The 20,344-nt window shown below is 45.6% G+C and overlaps 1 protein-coding gene across 10 annotated transcripts in view; it reads left to right on the top strand.

Annotated features, from left to right (window-relative positions):
- Positions 1-19,158: 19,158 nt before the first annotated feature.
- Positions 19,159-20,344, top strand: part of cadps2 (Ca++-dependent secretion activator 2) — a 725,177-nt gene continuing 723,991 nt past the window's right edge. For all 10 annotated transcript variants that reach the window (XM_063058146.1, XM_063058145.1, XM_063058142.1 and 7 more), the window contains exon 1: positions 19,159-19,683. In XM_063058146.1, the coding sequence (XP_062914216.1) occupies positions 19,315-19,683 (369 nt within the window). In that variant the 5' untranslated portion in view covers positions 19,159-19,314. The remainder of the gene's footprint in view (positions 19,684-20,344) is intronic.

The following is a 20,344-nucleotide window of genomic DNA, read 5'->3' as shown; positions in this document are numbered from 1 at the left end:
AAGAAGTTGAAAAGTAGAGAAGAGAGGATTGAAGTAGATCCAGAGGGAAAAGCCGAGAAAACGAGAAGAAAGTATCCAGGACTGTCAGAACCATTTCCTGCAGTCTCAGAGTCAGCTCCTACAACCACCAAGGAGAAGGCCCCAGATCCTGAGATTGTTCACAGCTGTACGCCTCTCCTGCCAAGCAGAGTGCCCGTCCACCCTGCTTGTTAAGAGGAAGAAATCTTGACAGCAATGAGATATCTAGGCCTGAATGGGACAATTTAAAATTTACTATGCTGTGTATGTCTATATAGTGTTTTGTTTGATATGAGGGAGAGTGCAGAGAGAGAGACACCTGGACAACTGAACTTCATTGACAACACTGCTTGTGCAGTATGTGAACTCCTCCCATGTGGGAATGGCTACCTGAGTGGCATAGGATTAACCCATTAACATCACAACAGCTCCCCGTCTTGAAAAAATGGAAAATCTTGATATGTACTTCTCATCTATAGAACTACATTGAAATCACAGTCACGGAACTTGAGCGATTCAGTTCACTTTACACATAGCATGTAATTTAAACTCCTTACATAAACAAAAAATATTGCCACTATTATAACAGTCGTTCTCTTTGTTCTTAGTGGTCTCTCATTCTCTTTGTATATTAGAACAATTATTAACATAATAATGGTCATTCTCTTTGTTTTCCCTCAGTTTTTCCTTTTTTTTATGAAGAATGGTCTCATTAGAACACTTTCTAAAAACTATTAAATCTAGTGGGGGTCAGGGTAGACTACCTTAACACTCTGACAAAGTTAGAGGATTATTCTGCCTCTTTAGTCACTTGCCCTAAGCTATCAACCTATGAAGTATATACCTCTGTGGTGGGACAGATATATGACCATATTTGGTATAGGTTCCTGGAAGAGTTGGAGCAGATGGAGATTCTTGAACCGGTGCATCCAGTTAGTGGTCCTCATTATAAGAATCCAGCCACTCTATTCCTTCCTCGCCCCTTTGCGGATTTTGAAGGTGCATGAGGACATGCTTGTTCTGCCTGATTTCATCTGGTGATGTTCTGATCACAAATGATCATGGTGCATGCTGCTGGGCTATTGTTCCTTTGGTGGATTGGTCTCGAACCCAAATGGCATCACTACTCCTCAGTGGTGACCAAGATTTGTTCTGAGTCTGAGATCATGCATGTTCTTCATTTTCTCACACTGTGTTTTCTCAAAATTCCTCACTTTGTCTCAGTCCAGTAAGTGAGGTTGGCAAAGGGAAGGAAGAATGGGCAGGCTTGTTCTCAGTCTCTGGCCCATTGACGGCTCGGATGGACTGTAGCCATTTGCAAGAGGTGTGGAGCGATAAACTAGGAGTGCTTTGTTGTTTTTGCCTTCAGTAGGAGATTCTTAACAGTTGGCATTTCTCTTTCTGTTTCTCCATTTGCCTGTGGGTACCGTGGACTGCTTGTCTGGTGTTTGAACTCATAGTCCCAGCAAAGGCTTTGAATTCTGAGCAGCTAAATTGTGGACCATTGTCTGACACAAGCATCTCTGGTATTCCATGCTGAGTGAATACAGCTTTCAGATGCTGTACAACTGCTGCTGAGGATGTAGAGGTCAGTTTGAACTCCACAGCATTCTGTGAGTAGTAATCCACAGGGAGAAGATATTTGTCCCTTTTCAGCTCAAAAGTATCTGTGCCTGCAATTTTCCATGGGAAATCTGGGAATTCTGTGGGTCAGGGAGGTTCAGCATAATTTTTGTGTTTTCTGCATGTTTCACACTGCTTTACATAATCTCCCAGCGGTATGCTCAGACCAGGCCACCATGCAGATTGCCTTGCTCCAAGGTGACATTTTTTTAATACCTTGATGTCCTTGGTGGATTGGACTGCCAATTTTGGAGTGAATAGAAGTAGGAATGATGAGTCTGGAGTCCTTTTGCAGCAAACCATTAAGAATGGGGTGAGTGTGTCTCAGTTCAGGAGCTCCTTTTGGAACATCTGGCCATCCATGCTCACAGTATTGCATGTTCTTGTTGCAGATTTGGTCCTTTTTCAACTCAGCATGAATTTCACCCAATTTACTCAGCGAAGCAGGAAAACATTCACGTGCCTGAGCTAAGTAGATGTTGGTATCTTCAAAGAGATTGGAGCCAGCTTCCGTCCACTCACTTTTGCATGGCATCCTCAACAGTGTCTGGTGTTGTGAAAGATTTGCCAGGTGTATTCTCAATGTATAACAGTAAGCTTTATTTCAAATCTTTGCAAACATGGAGGCAAGTCATCCAAATGTCTCAAGCTGAATTGTTACCAGGTTCGGATATGGCCCAAGTGTGGAGTGAGGGACACTGAAGCAGGTTGATAGTTCACAAACTTTATTGCGAACAGTGTTAAAAGGAAAATAAATAATTAACACTAGGCCAAATAGGGCCATTAACTAAAACTCTCAAATGGGAAACGAAGCCTATACTGCGGCTGAAAAGAAATATAAACATTCAACAAATATCGCTCGTCTTCGAAGTCGGTTGACTCAAAAGTCCAATTTCTTATGGAAGGCCGAAAGCAAACGGACAGTGAAGCGTTGCTGTGCTCTGTTCAAGTCTTGACAAGCACTACGATGACAAGTATGGAGTTAAATACTATGATGGTTAAATAATTAGCTGACATGTGCAAATTCACAAGCGTAATTGCTGTATCTACCTCGCTGCGGAATCCATGGTTGTGACATGAAGAGGCTGACAAGTGGCTTGGGGTCTATTTCAAATAGGAATTTATTGCCTATCAAGTAACAGTTGAAGCATTCACAAACCTACATGAGATCCAGCATCTCTTTTTCAGTTTGGGCATAATGCTGTTCAGTAAGAGTCAGTGCTCTTGATGCATAATGCCACTGGTTTCCATACACTCCTGCAGCTTTACATGAGCACTCCCCCCAGGCCAAAGGAAGAGACATTGGCAGAAAGGAAAGTTCTGCCTTAAGTGATGAGCATGACTTCTCCTGTGGTGCATCCCAGGTCCAAACGTTTCTCTTAGGGAGAGAGACTCATAGTGGCTTTGTTTCCTCTGATAAATCAGGAATGGAATGCACTTCCCAACCGGTTTACCATGCCAAAGAAAATGCAGATCTCTGATACATTTGTAGGTTGTTCCATGTTCTGAAATCCTGCCAGTTTGGCTGAATCTGACTGCTCTCCCTCTGAGGACATTTAGTGGCCTAAGAATTTCACCTCCAAATATACAAATTCACATTTCCTTTTGTTCAGGGAGATTCCAGCCTGTTTCAGTTTCTCCAAGGCAGCTTCCGCTCTTTTGTCATGTTCCTCATTTGAGCGTCTGAAGATGAATATATCACCCATGTGCTAGTCCCTCCAAAATTTGGTTCATCCTCATCTGAAAGAGTTCAGGGCCTGATGAGATGCCAAAAGTGAGTCCCTTAGGCTTACCGTCCATATGGTGTGATAACGGTTGTGAACTTCTGTGACTCAGGAGCTAAACGTACAGGTGTCCCCCGCTTTTCAAATGTTCGCTCTACGAAACCTCACTGTTACGAAAAACCTAGATTAGTACTCTGTTTTCACTAACAGAAGGTGTTTTCACTGTTACGAAGAAAGGCAGCGCGCGATAAAAAATTAGTGCGCGAAAAAATCAGCACTCGATAAAAGGCAGAGCGCACCCCGAGCAGCCGCTCTCCCCCGGATTCGGAACGGCATTGCTTTAACACGTTGCATTGAGCAGCCGTTAGCAAGATGAGTTCTAAGGTGTCGGAAAAGCCTGAAAGAGTAAGTGTGTTACACTTAGCGTAAAACTGGACATAATTAAGCATTTCGATCGTGGTGAACAAGGCAAGGACAAAGTGAGTTTGGCTTGTGGAAGTTGACAAAGATGATATTGAAGAGGTTTTGGCATCCCATGACCAAGAACTGATAGATGAAGAGCTGATGCAATTGGAAGAGGAAAGGATAACATTCGAAACCGAATGCAACCGAATGCAGAAAGTGAAGCAACTGCGTCAGATTTTCACTGCAATGATAAAGCACAACTTTAATTTTGAAAAGGTACGTAGGTTTAGGGGATATTTTCAGGATGGTTTGAGTGCTTACAAACAACTGTATGATAGAAAAATGCGCGAGGCTCAGCAGTCAAGCAAGCCTTCCACATCAGCCACAGCAGACGACGAACCTCGACCTTCGACATCAAGGTGGACAGTCATAGGAGAAGATGAGCTGCCTGATCGACGATGAAATGACACCCCCGAGTCCCACCACCCCAACACCCGGGCCCCGGACAGATACTGTACCGATCCACGGAGAATGCAGCAGTGGCCGGGAGGCAAACAGCACATCTTTAAGAAAAAAGCCGAAATAAACATGCTAATTAATTAGGGGCCGCCTAGCACGTAATTGTCGGCCCAGATCAAAGGCGATGCAATCGGCAATCGCCTCTGGTCTGCGCCAACAATTACGTGCCGGGCAGCACCTAATTAATTAGCATGTTTATTTCGGCTTTTTCCTTAAAGGCGTGCTGGGTGCCTCCCGGCTACTGCTGCGTTCTTCGCGGCAATGTATCGGTCGGCAGCCCGGAGGGTGGGGGCCACTGCACCACCCCAGCCTGCGACGACTCAGTCTAACGCACCATCATCAGTGTGCTCGGTGCTGTTTTCCCAATTCCGGTAAGTGATACTACACTGTGATACATTATTTCTACTTTATATAGACTGTGTATTTTTACGTGTTATTTGGTAGATTTGGCAGCTTCATAGTTTAAAGGTTACTGAAGAGCGCGTTTATGCCAACAGCGCTTGTGTGAGATTTTCTGCCGAGAGCGCTTGCGTCAGATTTCGCTATGGAGATCTGTGCAGGCAATTGTTGTAGAGAAGTATTTCTACTTTATATATGCTGTGTATTTATCATATCATTCCTGCTTTTACTATATGTTACTGTTATTTTAGGTTTTATGTGTTATCTGGCATGATTTAGTAGGTTATTTTTGGGTCTGCGAACGATCACAAAATTTTCCCATATAAATAAATGGTAATTGCTTCTTCACTTTACGACATTTCGGCTTACGAACCGTTTCATAGGAACGCTCTACCTTCAGATGGCGGGGAAACCGGTATCTGCCAAAACCTTGAATTTGCATCTAGTTTGGTGAAGAACTTTGCTCCACCCAGCATACCCAATGTGTGCTCCACAGTGGGCAGAATAAACTTCTTCCACCCCACTGCAGTACTCAACTTTGTTATATCAACATGGATTCTAAATAAGCCATCTGGCTTGGGAATACCAGCTAATAGGTCCATTCACTCCAGTTATGTTGTGAAATGCATCCATTCCCCAAAGTTCAGCTTTCACTTTGTTCATTGATGGGACTGGTATACCCCTCACTGTGGTCAGAGGGTAGAGCACCCCCCCTGGCCTCAGTAGGATAAGGAACACTTCTTTCAATACCTCCAGGTCTGTGTACTTCCCTCGCCACTGAAACTTGACTACGAATCTAACCTTGCAATGAGGTTCGGCTTCTCGATGGCTGTCCGAGTAGTGGTGAGAAGAGATTCTGAACGATATACACATCTGCTTTTAACTGTAACTCATTTTTATGAATGGAAGTAATAAATATTCCTTTCACACTGAGATTATGTTTCCCTGGATGCATGATGGATTTAGTATAATCTTATTTTTCTTCACCAGTTTTCTGAACAGATATTTGGGATGGCTGTGACATCTGCCCCAGTTTTCATTTTGAACATCACTGCCTTATTTTACCACTGAACTGCAGTAGACCAGCCTTGTCTATTTGAATCTAGAGCCCCAATGAAAGCTCTCTCTGTCATGGTCCGGTCCGTGAAGTTCGCATTCCGGTTCGCGGTCTGGTTCATCGATCCTCCTTCCGGGTATACCTGTTTTCTCCCTTGTTCCATTGGATGCCTTAATTGAGGCAGCTGATTCTCATTGTGGACTAGCACATAAATACCTCGCAAACCAAGGATTCCTGACTGCACTGTTCCCTTCCCTTTTCTTCTGAAGTCTCGCCTGCATCCCTGTCAAGTTCTACTGCCGGAGTGAAACCGGAGCCTTGCCTTGCCATGCCAAGAGAAGGAACTATCTATCATTGAGTTTGGAACTGTCTCTTTGTGTCCCCATGTTTAGTGCCCATGTTCTGTGTACAATTCCTGGCTCTACGTCCTGTGCTTCCCAAGGAGGTGTCCTGGCTCTGTGTTCCATGTTCCTGTGTTTCAAGTTCAAGGCTCTGTGTTCCTGTGTTCCAAGACCAAGTCCAGGTGCCATGTTCCAGCCCTGTCCAAATCTGAGCTTAGTGTCTTCACCCAGCCTAGGGGTGCCTCGCCCAGCCTGGTGCTGGAGATTCCTCGTCCTGTGCTGGAGATTGCTCGTCCTGTGCCGGATTGTCCCCATCCGAATCCTCAGCAGTCATCCTGGCCCTGCGTCCTAGGAAGGGTCCCGGCCCTGCACTCCAAGGAGGAGTCCTGGCACTGTACCCAAGAGCCTAACCAAGGCGAGTCCAAGAGCCGAGCCAAATCTAGTTCAAGAGCTATATCCTGTGCTGGAGATTCCTCGCCCAGCCCAGGAGTACCTCGCTCAGCCCGATGCTGGAGTTCCCTCGTCCTGTCCAAGTCACGTCCAAGAACCTCGTCCTGTCCAAGCCATGGCTTTGTGTTCTCGTCTTGTCCATGTGCCTCATCCTGTGCAGGAGTTCCACGTCCTGTCCTTGCCAAGATCCTAGTCCTGAGTCCTAGCCTAGACCTGGGTTCCAGTTCCAAGTCAAGTCCCAGGTTCCAAGTCCCAACAAAGACCAAGGTTCTGGGTCCTTGTCCAGACTCTGGTTCCGGAGTTCCTAGTTCCTAGTCCAGGCTCCCTGTTCCTCGTTCCACGTCTGGGTCCCATGCTTCTCATCCAAGTCCTAGCCCAGGCCCTGAATCCTAGTCTCGTCCAGGGCCTGTGTCAATGTCCAGTGTCATTTCTTCCTAACTCCCTTTGCTTCCTTGCCAAACCTAGTCCTGTTCCTAGAACTGCAGTGTCTCTGTCTTGCATTTGGGTCTGCTCCCAGAGCCCCCTTGTAACACTCTCTTTGTTTGTATTATGGTCATCTTTGACCTCCTGAAGAACAGTTTTTGAGTGTCAAAGGCTTTTATAGTGGTCAACTCCATTGCATTGGTGGCATTTCACTTCTTTTGCCAAACAGAGGTCTTTGATGTGGAATGGAGACTTGCTGCATCTCCTGCTCTTGGGCATTTTATCTGCTCTTTGTTTCACTTGTCTGTTTTGTTTAAGCTGAGTTCTACTGTCACCTCTTTCTGCAGTCTTTATGACTGCACCTTGTTTGCTCTCATATATTGCATTTCGCTTTCCTGGGAAATATTCTTTGGATTTGTCCTGCGCTGTTTTGTACTACTTTTCCTGAGCATCTGTCAGTCCTAATCCACCCATGATGTCATCTGCTTTGTAATCCATGCAGCATATCAGTGTGCTTGCTTGATGATCTTCTGAAAGCTGAGTGAGATTGCTTGCAACCCTAAATCTCTCAAAGTCTCTGAGCCATCTCACAAAGTTCCCTGGTTTAGAGAAATCAAATGTCTTGGGGGGTTTAATAGGTAAGTAGATGTAGGCACAGAAGGTATTTGCTTCATTTTCCTATTTGTTGTTTAGTATTTTATTTAATTGGACTATAAAAGGCTTCTTTTGCTCTGTCTCCCTGAGAGTTTGACTGACTTCTCTGCTGTGTCAGTGTCTCTGTGCACTTTCCCAGGCTAGTGACCCACAGATTATTATGATTATTACACTTTTGGTTGCAGCTCAAAGATATTGCCCAGCAAACCTGATCATGTCTCATGTACGTACATTTAGCAATTAGCATAGTCAGTCCAGACTATTAAGTCCCTGGACACCTCCCACAGATATATGTAAACAAGAACAGACTTGAAAAGGGATCTAGTATTTTCCTGGCTTATATGAAGATTGATCTCTTGGGTTTTCAGCCAGGTGCAAGTATCAATTATAACCGACATTTCGATGACATACTCTGCCATCTTCATCAGGGATGATGCCTCGTCATGTCTAATCCAGTGGTATTTATACCCCTGTAGTCTATCCCTCCTGATTCACTTCATCCAATCACATTTCTGCTCTCCCAGCTTGTTTACAATCGAACTCCAGTTCTTACTTCGAGCGAGGCCTTCATCTTTGTTAAAATTCTTTTTCTCTAGTTTTATTTCAATGGCTTCCTTTACCAGGTTGTCCCAAAAGCCATTGGTGCAGCATTGTAGTTTTGTGCTGACGAAGGTCATTGTGAATTCAATGTTCTGCTACCGCCTATTTCTCCCAGTAACCCAAATGGATACACCTCCTGAGCTTCTTGATGCGGGTTTCCACTGTGCGTCCTACAGAATGGCTACGAGGTGGCCAATATAACTTGCCCTCCATTCACAGGGAATCCTGTCAATGCTAGTTGAATTTAGTCCCAGGTCAACTTTGACCCACCTGATTTAAGCTTGCTTATGGGTTTGTGGATGGTATTAATCCGGTATGTCTTCAGGATCCTGGCCATCCTTGCAGAAATTGTGGAAATATAGGGAAGACAGGCAGTAATGACAGCCTCTTCCTCATTGTTAGTTTTCTGTGTTTTCTGTCGGCCCTTTTAAAGGTCTGATTGATTTCCTTCACCTTGTAGCCATTCTGTAGGAACATCATGCATAACCGTCTTATTTCCTCGGGGAAACTCTTCGGTCCGAAATAGCTTTCACATATTTAATCATAGTAGAAAGAATTGCACTACTTTGGGAGGTGTGATGGTGACTTACTGCAAATTCAGAAGTCAACCACTTCTGACACCATGTTGTGCTTGATATGAGGGAGAGTGCAGAACGAGTGAGATACCTGGACTGCGGCATGCAGGCTTTTCAACTGAACTTTATTAACAACACTGCTTGTACAGTATGTGAACTCCTCCCATGTAAGAGTAGCTTGCTGAGTGGCATAGGATTAACCCATTAACAACCATGCATAAGGTAACACACTCAAAAAGCAGGAGGAACCTAGCAGGTCAGGCTGTGTCTATGGAAATGAATAAGCAGTCGTCGTTTTGGGCTGATAAATTTGAGTAGAGAATTGGAAACGTCAAGAAGCTACCATATGCTATTTGTGCAGCTCAGTTAAAGTAAACACGAACGAAGACTCACTTTCTCAGCTCTCTTGTTTTCCTTTCAGTTAGTTTAATGTTTTAGAAACACAGAAACATAGAAAACTTACAGCACAATTCAGGCCCTTCAGCCCACAAAGCTGTGCCGAATATGTCCTCACCTTAGAAATTACCTAGGGTTACCCTTAGCCTTCTATTTTTCTAAGCTCCATGTACCTATCCAAGAGAGAGACCCTATCACATCCACCTCAACCACTGTCGCCGAAAGCCCATTCCACGCACTCCCCATTCTCTGCATAAAAGACGTACCCCTGACATCTCCTCTGTACCTACTTCCAAGTTTTGCAGTTACAAAACAGTGGTCCCAACAGCCAAGAAGAGTGGGTCGGCCAGGATCTGTGGTAATTTTAGGGTCACTATCAATCTTGCACTGAAAATAGGTCAATACCCTCTACACAGGATAGAGGATATCTTTGCAAACCTTCCTGGAGAAAAATACTTCAGTAACGTGAACTTAGGTGAAGCCTACCTACAGATAGAAATGAAAGAAGAGTCCAAAGTGTGTCTCACCATGAACAGATGCAAAGGGGTTTATCACTGTAATAGGTATACTTCTGGAGTAGCATCTGCACCAGCACTCTGGCAAAACACTATGGACCAGGTGCTACAAGGCTGCCCAGGCACTCAGTGTTACCTAGATAACATCATTGTTACCAGTGAGGATGACATGGACTATCTCCAAAACCTCAAGACAGTGTTAAAAAAATTAGATTACGGGCTCAGAGCACAATGTGGCAAGTGTGAATTCTTTAACAAAGTATCACTTATTGTTCTCACACAATTGACGCACAAGGACTACACAAGTGTGCGGAGTAAGTTCAAGCAGTGGTGGATGTTCATGATGTGTCACAGTTGTGGTTCTTTTTAGGATTTGTCAATTACTGTAACAGGTTCCTGCCAAATCTGGCCCCTTGAACTCATTACTGCAGATCATAAAGAAATGGCAGTAGACAAAGCAGTGTGAGGTGGCTTTCAAAAAGTCAAAAGAAATGGTGATATCAGACACTGTTATCCCTTGTTATGATCCACATTGTCAAGTGAAGCTTGACCATAATGCCTCCCCTTATGGTACAGGTGCATGTGATATGTTATGAGGCATGGAACTGAATGGCCCATAACCTATGCACCAGATTCCCTTACTGCTGCGGAGAAATAAAATTACACACAGATTGGCAGACCGATCTTGAGTCTGGTTTGGGGTGTAAAACACTTCAAAAAGATTTTACCCTAACATTCTGATCTTCAACCATCAGCATCAATCTACAGAAAGTGTTCCGTGAACAGCAGCAGCACAAATGCAGAGATGGGCTGTTTCTTGGAGGACACAATCACAAGATCAAATTCAAGAGGACGACTAATGATGGAAATACTAATGCATTGTTCTATTTGTCCTTGGAAAATGAAATATCTGCAAAATTTACAGAGGAGGTCATTCTGCTTGATATATTCTCCCTAATGCAAATAGGAACTCCCCTTATTTTGGCAGATATGATCCAAAGGGAAGTGAGTAAAGACCCCATACTGTCTCAGGTCTACATAGGAATCTAAAATCACTGGAAAATGCAACAGAAATTTCAATTCCCCCATTTTTACTAGTACTGGGATGAACTTGCCCTTGATGTGGGTTGCCTGATGTGGGAATTGAGAGTTGTTGTACCATCCAAGCTGAGAGATAAAGCAATGGAGGAGCTAAATGTCAGCATTCTAGGTGTGGTGAAAATGAACAGGTGATCAAAGCTTTGTCTGATGGCCTGGGATAGATCAGCAGATCGAGCAGTTTGCACTGTTTGCGATGCCAACACATTCAGAAGATGCCAAGAGCAGCATCTCTCTATCCCTGGGGATGGCCTGCATTGCCCTGGCAGGGGATTCATGTGGATTTTGCTGAACCATTCATGGGCACATATTTCTTGGTAGTAGTAGCAGCAGCTACAAAGTGGCCAGACATGTTTCCAATAACCTCCACTATAGCTTTACACACAACTGATGTGTTGAGAAGTGTCTTCTCAAGAAGCAGTGCTCCAGAACATTTAGCCAGTGACAATGGAACTGTGGTAAGAGGCCAAGGCGAGAATGGTGAGGACCCAAGTTCTGGAGTATCTGAGACTGGTATCAAAACATGATTTTGGGACTGAGATGAGAACAAGGTTCTTGTCTAGATGCTAGATGAGAACATGATGAGACTAGATGAAAATCTAAATAAGCCGTAAATTCTAAACACAATCGCAGACTGAACCGACATTGAGCACCAGTTCAGGTTCTCTTTAAATATCCAAATCTTGGCACTAACACATGACCACCACTTAGCAAAGCAGGCCAGAATCTTTAAAGGGTCTGATTATTCGGGTGATGTTGATGGTAATCATGGATCATTGCTGAATCCAGGTTGTCCCTTTCTGGAACCCAGCAATGTTCTTCAGGTCCAAACCCTACCCAGTCAACGAGGAACTGCCGAACACCGTGAACAGTTCACAAATCCAGAAGTTTCTTTACAGTGAAGACCTGTTCCCCATTAACAAATCTGGGTGATGGCGAGGTAGATAGTGGTGGGGCTAAAGGACTGGGTACCCACAGGTTTCAACTTGGATACATGGAAGGTGGGAGTAAGCTTAATGGTCTTGGGGAGCTGCAAAGTGTAAGCCACCGGGTTCACTTTCTTAAGGAACTTAAAAGTCACAATGAATTTGGATGCCAATTTTCTTGACTCCACATGGAGAGGCAAATCTTGAGTTGACAACCAAACTTTTTGCTCAAGCTGCAAAGCTAGTACCTGTCTTCTCTTACAGTTGGGCTTCATTTCGGCTCCATGGGTAGAGGCCATAGTCCACTTCTCCTTGCTGTGCTTTACAAGATTCTCGGCAACAGGAATGCCAACCTTGGCCCCCTGCTCAGGGAAGAGTGGTGGAGGATACCCAAACTGACACTCAACTGGGGACATCCTGTGTGCAGAATGCAGTAGTATGTTGTGAGTAATCTCTGCCCACTTCAAATGATCACACCGCTTATTTGGTTTTTCTGAGGCCAGGCATCTCAGAGTTCATGTGCTCTGTCTGACCGTTGAACTGCTGGTGAAATCCAGATGGTCTTCCCCTTGGAGATGTGCACCCATGGTCTGTCTGGAACTTGTTGATGGAGCCCCTGAGGTTGGGTGTGGGGCTCCTTGTTCTAGATGCACACCTTGCATTCTTGCACATATTGCAGGACTACTTAACCATCCCAGGCCACCAGTATCTCCTCTTAATAAACTCAAGGGTTCTGGCAACCATTGTGTGAGTGGGCATTCTAGATGCGTGTCCCCATTGAAGAACCATAGACCTGATGGAACTTGGAACATTAGACAATTGGAAGATTGTTCTTGGGAATCTCCCCTTGCACCAGGGCCTTGTGTACAACCACATCATTCCCCAAAGAATGAGCACTGTCACCTTAGTTTCGGGCAAAATAGTGCTAAGCTGCTCCTCTTTTTCAGGTTTGTTGAACTGATGAGACAAGTCACCTGGTTTTTGATTCTTTGACCCTGGTCAATAGGTCAGAACAAAATTGAACAGTTAAAGAAAAGACACCACTTACCCTGCCTGGAATTTAGTCTTTTGGACTCCAGAATATAAGCCATGTTTTTGTGGTCTGTCTACACAATAAAAGGGCTCTTGGCACCCTTAAGCCAGTGACACCACTCCTCCTAAGCCTACCTGACGGCAAGCACCTCCCTATTTCCAAATTCATAGTTCACCTCTGCTAGGGATAGATGCCTGGAGAAGAACACACAGCTGATTGCCTGAGGATGTCTGTTGAGACAATACTGCACCCGCTCCAACATCCGAGGCATCCCTTTCCATGATAAATGGCGAGACCAAAATGGGAGCTGCCGTGTACCACTGTTTGAGTTCGACAAAAGCAGCCTCCTCTTCACGAAGGGCCGTAGATCTCTTAGTACCATCTGCAGAGCTACCGCTGAGCTGAAGTTCCTGCTGAACTTTCTGCAAAAGTTGTCAAATCACAGATATCATTGGATTTGTTTCACACTGGATGGCTGTGGCCAATCTGATTGCCTGTGTCTTAGTAGGGTTCATCTTGAGATCACCACTAGAGATGACAAAACCCAAAAATGAAGCTGTGGTCACATGCAATTCAGATTTTTCAAGCTTGACATAGAGTCCATGATCTGGAAGCCTCTTTAAGATATCTCTGACATGAGTGACGTGCTCCTCCATGGACTTAGAGAAAATTACCATGTCATCTAAATAGACAAAGGTATAATTATGGAGATTATCCTGAAACACATTGTTTATGAAGGTCTGGAAAACCACTGGCATGTTAGCGAGGCCGAAGGGCATGACCAGGTACTCATAGTGCCCTGTCGGTGTGTTGAATGCAATCGTCCATTCATCACCCTCCTTTATATGGACCAGATTGTACGCACCTGCAAGTCTTGCTTCGAGAATACTCTTGCCCCTTAGAGTATTTCAAAGGCATTGTTCATGAGTGGAAAGGGGTAATGATTCTTGGCTGTTATGTGATTCAGTCCTCTATAATCAGTGGATGGCCACAGGCTCCCATTCATTTTTTGTAGGAAGAAGAAGCCTGTCCTGGCTGGTGAGGTGAAGACCTGAATGAATCCCATAGCAAGTGCCTCTTTTATGTACTCCTGCAAAGCACATCTCCCCAGGCCAAACAGCGCATACAACTGACCCCTTAGAGGACAAGTACCAGGGCAGTAGTTCTATTGCGCAGTTGTAGGGTTGGTCCACTGGAAGAGCCGAGGCCCTTCCTTTGCTGAAAACCTCTTCCAAATCCTTGTAGACAGAGGGAATTTCAACCAGGTTGGGTGCTGTAACCACCCCCAAACATTTCTCTGAGGACAACTCCTGAGGCTCCTTAGGTGCCAGGGGTAATTTGGCAGACTTCAGAGTCTCCTCCATAGGTTCACTATAACCCTTTGTCAAAACAGAGTCCAAATTGGAGTCTTTAACCAACTCCAGAGACTTGATGTAATCAGAGCCCAATCATCATCCATATCCTTGCATAACAGCAACGAGGCATTACAAATAGTCTTTGTCCTCCTGCGACTAGGCTCTGAGGATCTACATTTAAGAGCCTTTCCGTTAGACAGGACTGGATGACTAGTTCCCTCAGGCTTGGCTGATAGGGCTTCAGAATTCTTGAGCACCTCCTTGGTGGGCTTTTCAGCTTATTCCTGAACCACTGACCCTTTCTCTCCAGTTCCAGCATGCCTCCGACTAGTCAGGGTCAGGCCTTGCACGGGCCTGTTGACTGGGCTGGCTTGTCCACCTTTGAAGGCATGACTGGGTCTCCTGAAGGCCTCAGGTTACTCCAAGCAATGGTCTGCCTCCTCAATAGCTGCCAGTCTCGGGAAAGTCTGGGAGTTGGAACATCAAACCAAAAACATTTCTTCTTGCCAAAACATGACCTTGCATTGATTCTCCCCTCCTCCCAGTTCACAGAAGGGTTATGCTTGGACAGCCATAGGTACCCAAGGATCAGAAATATGTGAGGGAAACTATGATAGGAAAGCAAATGTCCTCTGCATCCTCATTCACAAAACCAATGTCTGCTGCAGGATCTTTTGGAACCAAGAAGACGTCTGTCCAAGGTAGTTGTGGTTATGTGCTGGCTCAACTCCTGTAGTGGTATGTTAGGTCGATGGGCTGCTCCCAAGTACAGAAAATTATTAGCTGCCCCAGAGTCCAAAAAGGTATTCACCTTCTCCAGTTCTTTCACCAGGAGATCTCGGTCTTCTGCATGACACCAGAATCTGTAGCATTGAGTGTAATGGCTGCTATTGTCACAGTCCTCCCAACACTGCATAGTTGTAGCTGTTTCCCAGTGGCTGCAGCTTTGGACATTCTCGGTGACCTGCTCCCTGCAGTAGTAGTAGCAACCTTGACTCCAATGCCAGGGTCTCTCATCTGTGGAGAATCTTGTGCAGCCGATTTGCATCGGCTCAACTGGGTCTTGGGCTGGTCATTGTCCAAGGTCAGGAAATGGAACTATGGCACAATGAGGCCAGGGCTGGGCTAGCCTGCTTCGACCTCTTGAGGTAGTCCCACTTCCACTCTACCAGGCGATTATCAAGGCAGATGGACTGATCAATCAGAGCCAATAAGTCATATACTGGCTCTCCCAAAGCAAAGGCACCCTTTAATTTGCCTCAGAATCCTGGTGGTACAGAGTGGCCAAGGCCTCCCCATTCCAGCCACACTCCTTGGCCAGGGTTCAAAACTCAATTGCATAGTCAGCAGCTCACCAACTACCTTGACAAACCTTCATCAGATGGGCCAAGTATCTGTTAGCTCTGGAGGGATGATGAGACACCTCTTCATGGTGCTCATAAATTTTTCTGAATCAGAGCAAATCTCTGACCTCTGCTTCCAATGTGTGGTGGCTCAGGCTATAAATCTCCTGGTCAGGAGAGAAATCATGAAGGCCGCCTTTCCATGCTGTATAGGAAATTGGAATGCCTGGAGTTTAAAAACTAATGAGCGCTGTGTGATGAAGCCGTGCCAAGGATCCGGGTCACTGTTGAACCTCTCCGGGGTTGGAAGATGGACAGACTCCACAGCACGACTGACGACCTCACCCGAGCGATTCTGGCTGCCTCCTCGCAACAGCTGGCACACAGCAATCTGGAGGTCATGCATCTCCAAGCCCGTCTTCAGATCTTCTTGCTGTGGCTGGCCACAGCTGACAAGAGACTCCGATACCCCACTGGGTCAATGTTGGTGCAATCGTACCGTGATGAGAGTCCTAGGCGAGGATGATGAAGACCCAAGTGGTGGAGTATCCGAGGCTAGAATTGAGACAAGATTTTGAGAATGAGACGAGTATAAGTTTCTTGACTAGATGCGAGACGAGATCCTGACGAGACTAGATGTGAATCCAAATGAGACAGGCATCCTAAACACAACTGCAGACTGACCGAAGTTGAGCTGATGATTTGATGATTGAGCACCGAACCTGAGTCCAGGTGCTCTTTAAATATCCAAATCTTGGCACCAAATCATGGCCACCAAGTGGAGCAGGCCAGAATCTTTAAAAGGACCGCACCAGCTATCCATACTTCAGTGAATCGGAACGTCTAAATCCGGGAGGCTGACATGGTCAAGTGTGTGCTGTAACGGTTTGTTGCAGAACAGTTTTCAGTCATTCCTGGAGGTAAATGGAATAAGACAGATTACATCTGCACCATATACAAATGGCTTGGTGGAAAGCTTTGTCCAGAGTCTAAAGAAGACACTGCGAGTAATGTCAGTGAACAGACTACACTGACACTGAATCAGAACCTCACCAATTTCCTCCTTGCATGTCGCAGTGCAGCACGCTCCACAACCAACGACTCACCAGCTGCGCTGTTCCGGGGTTGTCCCTCGCACTCACACTTGGATCTCCTCAAACCCAATCTCAGGAGGAGTATGCAGAACAAACAGCTGAGACACACTGAGGGCTCTCAAAGAAGCAGGTTCGATGTTTCACTCCTGGACAAGCAGTCCTGGGGAGGAACTACAGAGATGATCAAAAGTGGGTACTTGGAAAGATTAAGGACGGAACGGCACCACTCTCTTATACAGTGGAGATTGTGTCTGATGTCATTTGGAGATGACACGTTGATCAGTTGAGGAGAGCAGAGTGAATTGTCAGAGAAGGAAGTTGGCCTGAGCTGTCAGAACCACTTCCTGCAGTCCCAGAGTCAACTCCTACATCCACCACGGAGGAGGCCACAGAGCCCGAGATTGTTTTACAGCCGTAAGTCTCACCTGCCCAGCAGAATAACCCCTCCTGTCAGGAAGCACGTTACCCCACAAGATTAGAAAATCCTCCACAGTAATTAAATCCTTAGGCCTAAATGAGACAATTTAAAATTGGTTATGTTGTGAATGTCTATATATGTGCGTGTGTGTGTATATATATAATAGAGAGAGAGAGAGAGAGAGCGAGCGCAATACGAGGGGTGATTGATAAGTTTGTGGCCTAAGGTACATGGAGTCAATTTTAGAAAACCTAGCACATTTATTTTTCCTACATTTACACACTTAGTCCAGCGGTCATGGAGCATACGGATCCCTTCTTTGTAGATGTCAGCGTCTTGGACCTCCAGAAAGTGGTCCACAGCAGGACTGATTGATAAGTTCGTGGCCTAAGGTTGAAGGAGATGAGTTATTAACTTCAACCTTTCTGCATAATCACTCAAGGAGTTGAACTGCACATGCATGTAACGAGAGCTGTATAACACATCTCCTTCTACCTTAGGCCACAAACTTATCAATCACCCATGCTGTGGACCACGTCTACAAAGAAGGGATCCGTATGCTCCGTGACCGCTGGACTAAGTGTGTACATGCAGGAGGGGACTCCGTTGAAAAATAAATGTGCTAGGTTTTCTAAAATTGACTCCTTCTACCTTAGGCCACAAACTTATCAATCACCCCTCGTATGTTATGGATTTGAGTTGAGTTGCATTCCATACTGGAGTTTATAGCTAAGTAGGGAGGAGTGTAGTGTACTTAATATTTCAGTAATATTTGAGTAATGTTGTAAATATATTGTTTGATTAAGCATTCTCTGTTTGTATACATAATTGATTATGGGTTATATGTAAAAAGTATGCAAATGGCATACGTTATAATGCCAGCACGTTATGTGTGCGCACCTCACTAAGAGAGAAACTAAGTACACCTGCATCCGGGCCTTCCTTTTCCTTTCAATTAGTTTCTGGAGTTACAAAACAACATTGGTGTTTGCAGACAATCTACCTGAGTAGTCAGTATTTCAGAGTGTGTGTGGAAGTGAGAAAATTAGTATCAGTGGATGCCATCCAACATGCAACTGAAGGTGGTCACCAGATAACAATAAGAACTGAGAGCCTTGTCTATATACTGTATCATCCTTGGGTGCTGAGGGAAACAAACAGGGAAATGTGACGTCCAAACTTCCTTGAAAGAGTTACTACCAGTCTGTGACCTCCTGTGTTGTGAATGATTGTATGGTTTTCTACCCTACATTTCTAGGCTAATATCCCAGAGCCCTCTGCACACTTTTCAGAATTTATTTTCAGGCATTTTGCTGGCTTTGGCTCACCCCCTAACTGAAGGTAATAATGCATAGCAAGAACGTTTCCAATCAGCAGATGCTTGCCATTTCTGTTTGTCATCGCAAGCTGAACGGGGTCTCTGTTGGTCTGCTTGTCCGTTACAGGGTCCCTAAATTTTGGCGGTGACGGCCAGCGTTGGTCTGTAACACTGCTTCCAGCATCGAAATACATTGAATATAAACAAAGCGTTTACGCCCCCCTCCCCCCGATTCCTTTTCCTTCTTCGGGGCGACACACTTCGATTGTGAACGTAATTTTATTTACACGTTGCTACCCGTTTAATTAACTTACGCTTTTAAATAATAAAGAGAAAAGAAATAACCCATGTGGGTTTTGGTGAGATTTTTAAAGGTATTCAGTGTTTGCGATCATTGAGACTCAAAGGGTTAATATGCGTGTTTTCCAATGCTTTGCATTTGGGGGAAAGGCGGGGGCATACTGTATAAGTAAAGGTGGATTAATTTTATCTTGGAGGGTGCTCACTGAGTCTGGTGTTCTGCTTTTGGTTGCAAGATGTGTTTCAGTGACATGATTTTATTATTAGAGACTATATGGGAAAGACATAAGCGGTTGTTTTTTTTTTGTTTGTTTTGATTTTACTCCCAGAGCGAGGGAGATGAGCAGAGAGAGAGAAAGAGAGAGAGGGCTGGTACTGCGAAGTTTAAGGCCAGCGGAGAGTGAGCGAGCTCCGAACCCCCACGTGTTGCGTGCTTACTAAAGCTACAGGTTGGCTACCTGTGAGTTTCTGCTGCTTCCTGGTGGAGCTCCAGCTCTGATAGGTCTGTGCAAGGGACTCTCGGAGCACCAACTCCGCCCTATCTCAGGCTCCACTTTATTAAGGAGGCGCAAACGGGCAAGAAGATAGAAGGGGAAAGGCAGTGTGTGTTGATTGTCAGTGTGCTTTACCTTCACAGACTAGTGTGAGGTGCCCTTTAAGGGCTTGGCTCACCTGGTGTCTTTTGCTGCCCCTATCACAGTTTTCCCTTAGGGTCTGGGTCGAGGGCGCGATGTTGGACCCGTCCTCTAGCGAAGAGGAGTCGGATGACTTGGTGGCAGGAGATCTCTCCAAGGAGCCGTCGCTGGCCGGGGGGAGCGGTGGAGGCGGCGGCGGCGGTGGTGGTAGCAATGCCAGCGGACTCTCGTTGCCCCCGAGCCGGGGCAGTGACTCGGGCCGCTCCGGCAGCGCCCGCTCGGTCAGTCCCAGCCCGTCGCTGACCAGCGAGAAGGAGAAGGAGGAGCAGGAGAGGCTCCAGCGAGAGAAGGAGGAAGACGCCAAGAAAAGGAAGGCGCTGCAGCTCTATGTTTTTCTGCTGAGATGCATCGCGTACCCTTTCAATGCCAAGCAGCCCACCGACATGGCCAGGAGGCAGCAGAAGGTGAGTGTGCCGGGCTCCCTCTTCCCCTCCTCTCCGCTCCACTTCCCCTCCAGCCCAGCGAGCTGTCCCCTGTTGGATCCGGGGTAACCGGTGCTGCAGCCGGTCAATACAAAGTCTCCAACACGCTTGCAGACATCAACAATGGAACAATTAAAATTTCAAAAATAAAGTTGGCTGCGCTTGTAGTCTGAGCACTGTCCCCTGTGCTGTAGGATTTCTGCAGGGTTAATCTAATCAAGACCGACGCTGAACAAATACTGGAAAGGACGTGTGAAGTGGCAGGCTGTGGAGAGAGAAGCCGGGTTAATGTTTCAGGTTAGCAATCTTTCATCAGAACTAGTCATTGACAAGAGAAACAAGGCAAGTGATCTATTCGGAGTAAAGGTCGTTGACTCCAAACGTGAGCCCTGTTTCTTTCTCAGTCAGAAGTTACCTGGCTTGTTGAATGAGGTTTCAGCAGAACGTGGCTTTGGTTGACCAGCTAAATGTTACAGGACTTTTCTGCTTTTGAGATCTTGTGATAAACATCACTTGCCAACTTGAACTGCAGTGTTTCCTGTCAACTGAGAACTATAGCACAGCATAGAGCGAAGCTCTGCATCCTGTCCCTGACAGCTGTTTAGAAAAGCTATTCAATTTATCGTTCAATCTTTCCTTTTCA

The sequence above is a fragment of the Mobula hypostoma genome, chromosome 9, assembly GCF_963921235.1.
Source record: "Mobula hypostoma chromosome 9, sMobHyp1.1, whole genome shotgun sequence".
NCBI classification, from domain to species: Eukaryota; Metazoa; Chordata; class Chondrichthyes; order Myliobatiformes; family Myliobatidae; genus Mobula; species Mobula hypostoma.
The sequence above is the reverse complement of the archived record's forward strand: the minus strand, read 5'-3'. Positions and strand labels throughout refer to the sequence as shown.